General features: G+C 32.5%; 1 protein-coding gene and 1 long non-coding RNA gene across 2 annotated transcripts; both read right to left on the bottom strand.

Moving 5' to 3' along the window:
• Positions 1–318: 318 nt before the first annotated feature.
• LOC133203735 (type-1 angiotensin II receptor-like) lies at positions 319–2,104 on the bottom strand. The gene is made up of 2 exons (XM_061339514.1): positions 1,959–2,104; positions 319–1,800 (listed from the first exon to the last, which is right to left on the bottom strand). Exon 2 carries the CDS (start codon positions 1,787–1,789, stop codon positions 656–658), a length of 1,134 nt encoding a protein of 377 aa, XP_061195498.1. The 5' UTR covers positions 1,790–1,800; positions 1,959–2,104; the 3' UTR covers positions 319–655.
• Positions 2,105–5,788: 3,684 nt separating this feature from the next.
• Positions 5,789–10,112, bottom strand: LOC133203751 (uncharacterized). Its single transcript, XR_009723461.1, has 4 exons — positions 10,016–10,112; positions 7,228–7,327; positions 6,845–6,946; positions 5,789–5,869 (listed from the first exon to the last, which is right to left on the bottom strand). It is a non-coding gene; the product is annotated as an uncharacterized LOC133203751 (long non-coding RNA).
• Positions 10,113–11,123: the final 1,011 nt, after the last annotated feature.

The raw sequence follows: 11,123 nt of genomic DNA, 5'->3' as shown, positions 1-11,123 counted from the left end.
ATTATTTTGACATATATAAATGATATTCCAGGTTTTTTTTTTTAAATATAAACATAAATCTTTTACCTAAGTTTAGAAAATAGTCGGTGTAATAAAACCATCGCTTATAAGTTAACTTATGTAGAACACCATGAAGTTCTCTGTTCTTCAGTGTATAATATTTCCTCAACAGTTGTGAATAAATCTTAGGTATAATAATGATGAATGCTATTACATCTCGTATTTTATCCTAAGGTCAGAAGAATAAACAAATGAATATCTGTTAGAAATCTGATTCATTGAGAAAAAATACCTGTTTACGAAGGAAAGTTTAAATACTTCAAAAATCATTGTTTATTAGGCAGAAGCAATATCAATATATCAATAACATTAGATAAATAAAATATCTTTCTGCAGGTGGCATCTGAAGTATTATTCAAGTTTTTGCTGAATAATAAAGCAGATTTATTATAGTTATAAAATGACACGTTTTACAATCCAACGGAACTACAGTTGAACTTCGGTATCTCAAACACGGGATAAGTCGAATACCATGGATATGTCGAGGGGATTTTGGAAGTCCCAAAGTCCTTTTCTTTAAGTATTCTTCCTTAGATATCTCGAATCCTTGGATATCTCGGTCAAATCTCGGTTTGAGCGTAATTTGTGTAAAGAACTACGGTTTCTTTGTTTGACTACTTTTATTGTATGTAAGGATCATTGAAGATAAAAAGAGTATATAGGGATAACAAGAAAAATTCAGGAAACCAAAGAGGACAGCAATGTCAAATGTGTATGCATGATGGGTTATAGAAAACGGACTGTTTTCCATTGAAAAAAGTAAAGATAATGCAACAACGGAGAATAGTAATTTTGAGATTTGATAGCAGATAAAAACTGATAATATTATGGAAATTATAACATCCATTCTTTTACTGATGCTGTTTGTGACAGAAGATTTTCTAAGGGCTTTCATCTTCAGTAAATGTAAAGCAATGATTACACAGATCGGAATTAATCCACATAAAGCAACACGCATAAGTACAAATGGGATTGAGGTTATTCTCATTTTATCAATTGAATATCTACCAGACCATAATATCATTAAAAGAGTTAACGTCGAAGGTACTAAACAAAGAATCCAAACCACAACAGAACAACACATTACAAATGACGCAGTGATTCTTACTTTGCTTCGTAAAGGATGGACAGTCAATAAATATCTGATAATAGATAGGAATATAATGTGTGAACTAGAACTATAAGCAATCGTTTCAAATAGGAAATTAACAGTTATGAACTCGAAAATACTTCCGAAAAAAACATATTTTTGTGCAGCATATAAAGCTAGGTTAGAAAATTTAGTCAGATACAAAGTGACGATATTGAGAGTATCTGGAAAAGCAAGGCACCCAATGGCAACATATGTAGGAGTATGAAGCTTTTTATCGCACAAAATTTTGCTGATGGTAACAACATTTCCTAGGAAACCCAACAATCCAAGTATCAGTGACAGCCCTACGATAGATTTTTGAAATCTTTCCGATGTCAAATCAATCCTTCTGGAATCGATCAAAAAGAATTTTAATGATACTGTGGCATCCTTGTTATAATATCCATCGTAATTATGTTCAGCAGAGAAGTTCTGAGTTTCGTTCCAAAATTTCTGAAGAGGTTGTACCGTTAACGGCGACATTGAATACCGAAATTCACTATAAGTGTGATTCAGTGTTGTTTCTTTATCAAAAGTTGTTGGATTCCATTTGAATGGTAAGGATGTGTTTACCATAATTCTTTTATAAGATGCCATTTCAAGAAAAGCTGTCTGTCAAAAGAAGATTAATCACATTTGCATGAATTTTGTGACATTATTTCATACAAACTAAACAAAAAGAATAATTTAAAGAAAACGCATTAATATTTTTGCTAATATGAAAAAGATACACTTTTCATCTTTGACGGAGTTTTAATCAACATACCTCTCTGTGTATTTATTGGGTAACACTTAGCACACTTTGCAAACTGGCTTCGTTGCACCGGCTCTTTTTTGTTGTTAGCTATGTTAAAACCTGTAAATAGAACCCATACACATGTATGTCTTACAAATTCTCTAATGAAAGAGTAGTTTCACTTAAATAACACTTGGTTTATCCTGTTTTCGATATTCTGATACAATGTGTTGTTTATGACTACCAATGACGTTATCCTGTTTCTCCATCATTATCAATTAAACCTTTATTCTGCAATACAACCATTGCGTAAAATGTCAAATATTTTCCTGTGGTATAATGGCCATTTAATCATAGCTTACACCGATCCTCATTTTATTACATAATAACTAAGTCAGTTCAAGCAATATTCATTAAAAAAAAAATAAACGAATGTGAGTACTTTCAAGTTCTTCCATATTCATTTATGTTAGGTAAATCAAGATTTGAATTCTTTTGTAGAGAAGTTTTTCTTCTTACTTCTTCCAAGAGTTGACGTTCTGTATCAAACACCTTCATTCTGTTTTCAGTTTTTATCTCTGTGAACAATCGCCTGCAAGGCACATTAGTGAGAGCTTTATTTTGTAGTATCGAGGAGAAAGAATATCCCTACGTTGCGAGTTCGAATACCACCTTGGGACAGGAGGATCCGTCCAACGAATGAGAACTTATTTACCTAAGTACCGTATTGCTGTCGGTGCTAGACAAAGAATTTCTTGCAGACTAATGGCCATAAAGGACTGAAATAGAATTAAATTTGAAGGCTTCTGAGGCAATTCATTGTTTTTCAAAATGAGGACAAAATTACATGTAACCAAGGGGACGTAAAACAAACAGCGGATATGTATACAAAACAAAAATAGGATTGATACCTGTAATACCTAAAAGTGAACTATAGTATTTTTGTTACGGTTTCTGATCCACATAATGACGCTGTAGCTAGATCGATCCATGAATATTTGTAATAATCTGTGTTTTAAGAGACATAGCTTTAGCTCTCTGTTCCTATGAACATTTAAAAATATTTAAAAATATATATTATCCAAAAACATTTGATAATAGCACACCTTTCTATGAACGATAAGAATACTAGATCAGGAAACTAGGCTCGAGTTTTCCATATGGTTGCATGCAAAATTTAGAAACTTTTTAAATCGTTTGTCTAACTTTTTAACCTTCTCAGGCCTTCAACATCAATTTCGAAATTTCTCTCCACCCTCACCTGCTTTATCTTCTCTCTAAAAATTTATGGAGAAAGAACAGTATAGAATGCTTACCATAGAACTAAGCACATAAAATAAACTGAAGAACTTTTAATTAGAAATAATTTAACTTCGTTTATTTTTTTATATATACTTGACTACTGTTTCCTCTTTAATTACGTATGCAATGTTTCCAAAAATTCTATTCATTAAAAAAATTCTTAAATTAGGAAATTTATGAGCGTATATGAAAAATGTTATAACTCCTGGTGGCATAGAGTTATTTTTATGCCCTCGAAGATTATGATGCACATAGTTTTTCCCCTGTCCGTCCGTTGGTTGGTCGGTTTGTGTGTCTGTTGGTCGGCTTGTGTCCGTCCGTTGGTTGGTCGGTTTGTGTGTCTGTTGGTCGGTTTGTGTCCGTCCGTTGGTTGGTCGGTTTGTGTGTCTGTTTATCTGTTTATTTGTTTGTCCACAAACAATTAAAACCTTGTCCATAACTTTTGATTGGCTGAAGCTATGACTTTCTTATTTCAAAGGTATATTTCTTGTGACAAGACTATTTTGGGGTACCAAGATATTTGACCACTTGACATTGGAGTTTGACGAATTTTCGGGCTTTTAAATTTCACAGGTGTATTTCTTTTCGGGTCGGGCTTTTAAATTTCACAGGTGTATTTCTTTTGTCGAGACTTTTCCTGAGATACAAATATTTTTTTACCTTTTCCTGAGATACAAATATTTTTTTTTACCTTTTAACATTGACCTAAATTGGACCACTTTTAAAAATCTTTAAAATAATAAAAAACCAAAGATGAAAAGAGAAAGATAAGATATTTTCTACATGAAATCCGCGTTATAAGAAAACACATAGACTTTATGAAGTTTTTTTCTCTTTAACATTTATGCCGCATCTGTGTCCCATTTGTCAGTCACGGTCAGATTGATTGAACCAGTTTGGCACTTTAGAATATGGAAACTAAATTGTAGAAACTTAAATGTAGAAACAGAGGTAAATGTATAGATACAAATAACTTCATGAAGCAGTATTTATATGTTGCCAAATGTTGCCAAAGTCATACTTTCAAAATTATCAAATAATGTTTTTGATTGAAAGACAAGAATTTTTTATATATTTTTTTTTCAGGTAGCAGAATCAGTTCATACGTAAAGTTAAAATGGACACAACATTCAACAGATTGTTAAGGACCAGGGGAAGCTAGTGGTGTTTTATGACTGGAAAACATCTCCTCAGAATTTGTTCAAACCTTTGAAAAATTATATAGATACCATTATTCCCAATTCCATGCTGTCAACCCTGGAAGTATTGAGGTGAAGGAGGGAATTTAGGCAAGCATGTTGCTGTTCAAGAGAAATGTACAACCCTCGGGGGTGGGGGGGGGGGGGCTTTCTGATGTTATCACAGAGAGGGGACTTCATATTGGAAGGCAGTGGTATTTGTATGAAAGTATCAGAAAATTTTTCTCATCGGATACTGCGAAAGATGCCGTTTGTCCAAAGTCTATGTAACTTACAGATAACGAAAATGACAAGCCAACTGACATAAAACGGAAACAATTCGTACTGCATTAACTCATATCAGAAAATCAATTTATTATCAAACATGATTGCCTATTTTATAACAGCATACCATTCACTGAACTTCCGATACAATATCACTTTTTAAATTTGTTCTAACATTGTTGTCAAAAATGTGTTAATAATACATTTATCATCTATATTTTACATACATTGTTTATTTATTTTTAGACTGTGTGTTAATTATTTTCTCAGAATATACACTTGTATTTTGTCTTTTGAAAAACACTGTACAAATATTCATAATATGCTTTATATCATTGGTTTTTATCGCTCCATTCCTTTTTTATGAAATTATCATTAAAACACTAATTTTTGTGTTCGTATGAAGTAGAATTTATTCAAAATCTTATACATGAGAAAAAGAAATATCTTGCTGTGGTTTTCAACTCGATATTTCGATATATCGACGACGTATTATCAATTAACAATAGTTATTTCCATTCATATGTCGACACGATATATCCCAGTGAACTTGAAATAAAAGACACCACAGAGTGTGACACATCCGTTTCAAATTTTACTAGAAAAGACGTTAATGGTAATCTAACATCAAAGCTTTATGAAAAAAGTGATGACTTTAAGATTTCAATCGTCACCTTCCCCTACTTATACAGCAATATGCCCTTATCACCTGCATATGGGGTGTATATCTCTCAGGGGATTTATGTCTCTTATTTGATTCGGTACGCAAGAGCATGCTCTACGTATGATCAATTTCTAAAATGAGGCAAGCTATTGAAAAACGGTCTCGTTTAAAGTCATCATTTTGCAAGTTTTATGGTCAATCCGATCATGACAAGGAGCACACGGCCTCAAACAATATATTATCAACTTATTATATCATCATTGGCTGAGAATATTCCATATTAAAAGATTAAATATCTTTACGCATTTTATTTAGCAAGTGAAGCATATAAGACATTCACCATAAATCCTATAATAATAAAAATGGTGTTTTACTTGTCTTAATTACAAAAAGTCTCTTTTAAATTTTCAATTTTATTAATCTTAGGAGACCAAATTCAATAAATTATGTTCTATTCCACCAAGGTCTATATTGACCATTATGCCAGCTGCTTTTCTTCTGAAACAGGTATCCTAGAAAACAATTATCATATTTGAAGATGCAAAATACAAAGCAATATGTGTATGAGAACAAGACATTCTTTAAACTTTTTCTACTGATGAGATACAGGATTGAGATCAGGTACAACACGTACAGAGGCACATGGTCATAGATACAGGATTGAGATCAGATACAACACGTACAGAGGCACATGGTCATAGATACAGGATTGAGATCAGATACAACACGTACAGAGGCACATGGTCATAGATACAGGATTGAGATCAGATACAACACGTACAGAGGCACATGGTCATAGATACAGGATTGAGATCAGATACAACACGTACAGAGGCACATGGTCATAGATACAGGATTGAGATCAGATACAACACGTACAGAGGCACATGGTCATAGATACAGGATTGAGATCAGATACAACACGTACAGAGGCACATGGTCATAGATACAGGATTGAGATCAGATACAACACGTACAGAGGCACATGGTCATAGATACAGGATTGAGATCAGATACAACACGTACAGAGGCACATGGTCATAGATACAGGATTGAGATCAGATACAATACGTACAGAGGCACATGGTCATAGATACAGGATTGAGATCAGATACAACACGTACAGAGGCACATGGTCATAGATACAGGATTGAGATCAGATACAACACGTACAGAGGCACATGGTCATAGATACAGGATTGAGATCAGATACAACACGTACAGAGACACATGGTCATAGATACAGGATTGAGATCAGATACAACACGTACAGAGGCACATGGTCATAGATACAGGATTGAGATCAGATACAACACGTACAGAGGCACATGGTCATAGATACAGGATTGAGATCAGATACAACACGTACAGAGGCACATGGTCATAGATTGTAGGACACCTGCATACTTTATATTTATCTCTTATATGTATAGTTCATGCATTTTGCAAAGATGACATATTTCAAAGCAGAAACAAACTTCACCAACTTTTTCTACAGAATAGTCCTTTCCTTTGTGACAGAGGGATTCTTCTCCATTCACGGATGAACTGGCAAGAGTTGGTTGAAAATCTGTACTTATTTGCACTACCTATAATGTTAATTGAATGATGTATACTGTTAATGCATGTGTTCGGCAGAATTATCATATATTCATTTTATAGTTATATACATTCTCAGCTCAAAATTTATATTCTTAAAATTGGTTTTAAAAAGGCAAGTGAAATGATTTGAAGAAAATACAAGCATTTATAATCCTATATAACGCCTCTTTTTTTATAATGTTAACTTTACAAAATCAGCTTTAAAGGAGATGAAACAATCCCATATTTGTAAATATCATACAGCTAATTTTAATTTGGTTAATATTACCGGAAATGACGTAAGTTTTTCCCACTTGTAAATTAACACCACAAGCAGCACTGGAGACATTGGATTCTATTCGAATCACATACTTTAGATATCTGGTTCTCTGTAATTATAATTTAAAAATCAGTACATATTTATTTTCATAGGATAAAATAGAATAGATTAGTTTACCTAAATTATCGAAACACCAGTATAATGATTAAAATAAATAAATAAATAGATAATCAAATACTGTAGATGACAATTTTTTTCGGGCATCGAATTTTGGCGGGATATAGTTATAATGTATTTATATGCGAGACAAAATTTCAAAATTTTCATGAACTTGAGTCATCATTTTATATAATCTTTAGTAATACAAATAAATAAGCAGGAAATCTCGGATTATTTCTTGAAAAAAAAAATTCTCGTGAATAAAAAGAGGTTTACAGTAGAGGAACTGCTTGTAGTTTTTGATTAAAAAATGTTCACTCTATAGAATCAATGAGCGAATTTAATCCAAAAACTCCTTCGTGATCATGTCTTCAAATTTCTGCAAATAACATGACAATTATTTATCCAAATGAAGTTTTTCTTCACTGCATGTTATCCTGAAACGATGTATATAGGAATTTTTTACTGTTATTGTAGATAGAGGATATCTAAATTGTGAGATTTACAACACCTCTGTCCAATGTGTTGAAATTGATTATCGGACAAAACTGATTACATGTTCTGAGCGACCATTCTACTATTTGGACAGTTTTGTTAAACTTCCAATTGATATACAAAATAAAACTTAATTTATCTTTCAAATCCAGCGTTACTCAATTCTCTGAAAACATCATATATATTAGTTCCATCACACAATGATAATGTTCTAAGCCATCAAACCTCAATATTCCATGGTGTTACTATTAATGTCATGTTTTTCCAGAGAAATTGCATAAAACATTACTCGTATAACAACACTTTTCTTTAAACAAAGTTAAAAATGTATTATTATTTTTATTATCGACCACTTTTATGTGATTCACGATATGGCTGACATTAAACTAAAGAGCAATCAGTGTTTTATTCAGTAGTTAGGGTAATACGCTGTTTTCATCATGGCATACGAGGATTGTCCCAGAAAAACGAGAACATGCTATAAATGGAAAATAATCATGCACCATAATCAACATTTTTTGAATGCTACATATGAATTTCAATAAAATATCTATATAAATAACATTTTACTTCCAGTTAAACTGATCTTACATTATGACTGTCGGCGTAACACCGACGACGTCAAAACGTAGTTCATAGCGTTTGTGAAATTGTTCAGGAATTGTGTTTCTTTTCTAGAAAGTTGTAAAATTTCGTTTGAGGCAGAAATTGGACAGTTCATTTGATTTTTAGCTAGTAATCGAGTGTATTTCTCTCACACACTCTAGAGTTATCGAAAGATCGCATAATAGATTCTTTGAATAGACTATTTCCCAACTTCCAGAGAAGTTAAAACGGCGGTCTTCATGTATGACCTCTGATTCCCGGACTATTCAGTTTGTCAACATTTTCTACCAACACCTCCTCCATTGGATAACCAGTCCAACAATCATTGAATCTTTTAAAACAGGTATTAACCAGTGTCCAAAACACGTGTTTGTGTCGTTCAAGCATTACCATCTCTTTTCCGGTATGGACAAGGGTCCTAACCCGCTTAACACAATACTGAATGATAATTTGGTGCGCCACATTATCACCAGACGTCGCCATTTTTGGCAATATCTACTGCAAAGCGTTTGTACATATAACGTCACATAATTGCCATTTCTGATCTAAAATTGATGCATTTTCACAGGGAAGTACCAAGGATCGTAGAGTTTTTGCCGATGTAAATTTTATCACGTTTAATTTCCTTTAATCCGGTTACAAATAAAACATCGCTGATAATTTTTAAGTGAAAAAAATTCGGTGCGCCGACCATCTTTCTTCGATACTCTTTAAATGCCTTTTTCCAATGCAAACGAAATTACTACCTCATAGCATTAAGTCAAACTTACAAAAATATTGTTATCCAACATGTGCAAAAATAAATAAGTTTGGTCAGGTACTTTAGGTACGTCATGTACTTTATGAGATATTTAAAAAGTTCGCGTTTTTTAGGGATAACCCTCGTACATTGGATTTTATCTATTCACTGTATGTGTTTTTCTTTGACTAAATGCAAGAATATGAAATTCGAAGATACCAAACGATATCTTAGCAGCCACATAAAAAATAAACATTAAATTCATGGAAAGGAAGGACTGCCATTAAATGCCATTTGTTAAGAGGAAATTATGTATAAAAGCATATCATCCTGTCTACTGACATGATATTGTTAATATGCCCCATCCACGTGACCAGCTGACCAGATATCAGATCAATATACCTCTCTACGTGCCCTACTATCACAATATGAAATTCCTTATTCTTTTCATTGTCAAGGAATAGTTTGCTTCGCTCAGATAAAAAATGAATAACAAAAAAACCATCTACAGGAATCTTAATTAGGCCTCACCCAACATATTTTTTTCAAGGCCCTCATGCATTTCCGTATTACCACTGTAGTGGTGACATAATTAGAAATATAACCACATTGTAAATATTTGATACATTGAATAAAAGCTCCTTGAATTAATGCTCCCCCACTATTACGAGTATGTATGTATTTCAACAATGAATACACGGTTAAGCCTAAAGATAGATTTCTGTCTTTTCTCAAGAGTGACGTAAAACAAGAAACACAATCAATCAATCAATCAATTAATCAATCAAAGAAAAATACCTTAAAGACACGCTGTACTACTACTGTGTAGATATTTCTATCCCCTGGTGCTTTTCCTATTCTCCGAACTCCAACAACATATCCAAGGATTGCTTTGAACATACAAACATTCGTATTTACAGCTTTTTGTATCCTTTAAAAATTCTACTGCACTGTCTATCAAACTTTTTTTAAATACGAAAATAATTGTTACATTTTGGTAAGAGAAATCAACATGTAAATAAGAGTGCTTTACAATAAGTAACAAAATTTATCTTCGATTATTCACATTTTATTTCAAGATATGTTCTTCGATATTTTCTAATCATTCCTAATTTAAGGTTGAAAAATAGCATTAATCTCATATCATTCATTTTCACATGAAATTAATGTTTATCGACATTAAATATGTATTTATCTATTGTCCTTTTTTGACAGTTTACAAACCTCTTATAAATTTTAAAATTGGACATTATTACATTTTTTTTTCAAAAGAACAAAAATAATAGGATGAAATCGTTTAAACATGACATACAATAGTCAGCACTACATCCATTCGGAGGTATAGGGAGACAGGTGCACGCCTCAGTGTAATACACGTACAGTGACAAGGAACACAATAGCAATATAAACCTCATCTTTCTCAACCTTCTGACGAAATTATAACTTGTATCTACATCCTTGTGATTTTATATGGCTTGTATTTTCTGAGGTGTTCTTTAAAAGGATTTTTGATGTTATTCCCAATTCAATGCATTCTGAGAAAAGAGATTCCCACCTTTTTTATGTTCATGTATATGTGCCACATGTTATCAGCATAGAATGTATAAAAGGATTTTCCTACCTTATATATGTATACATCTGTACTTTGATATTTAATTTTTTTTTAACATCGATTATGCATAATTTTAAGCCTATTTTTCGAAAAAAAGCACATTCTTATCGTGAGCAATGTTTAAAGATGATAGATGTTTACTTTATTACATTTTCAAGAGTGAAATGCTGTGGTTTACATTTTGAAGAAAAGTGATATTTTGTCACAGTGTGAAAGAATATTAGAAGTGCGGTAAAACTCTCGATTTAATCTTCCGTTCACAGAGAATGTTGCCTGTTAGAAGATAGAAAAAGT

Source organism: Saccostrea echinata, unplaced genomic scaffold, assembly GCF_033153115.1.
Source record: "Saccostrea echinata isolate AGI-Se365-2 ecotype Australia unplaced genomic scaffold, CSIRO_AGI_Sech_v1 ptg000051l, whole genome shotgun sequence".
NCBI classification, from domain to species: domain Eukaryota; kingdom Metazoa; phylum Mollusca; class Bivalvia; order Ostreida; family Ostreidae; genus Saccostrea; species Saccostrea echinata.
The sequence above is the reverse complement of the archived record's forward strand: the minus strand, read 5'-3'. Positions and strand labels throughout refer to the sequence as shown.

Coding starts and splice junctions, on each gene's coding strand:
- LOC133203735 (XM_061339514.1), bottom strand. CDS start 1,789: ATGGCATCTTATAAAAGAATTATGGTAAACACATCCTTACCATTCAAA.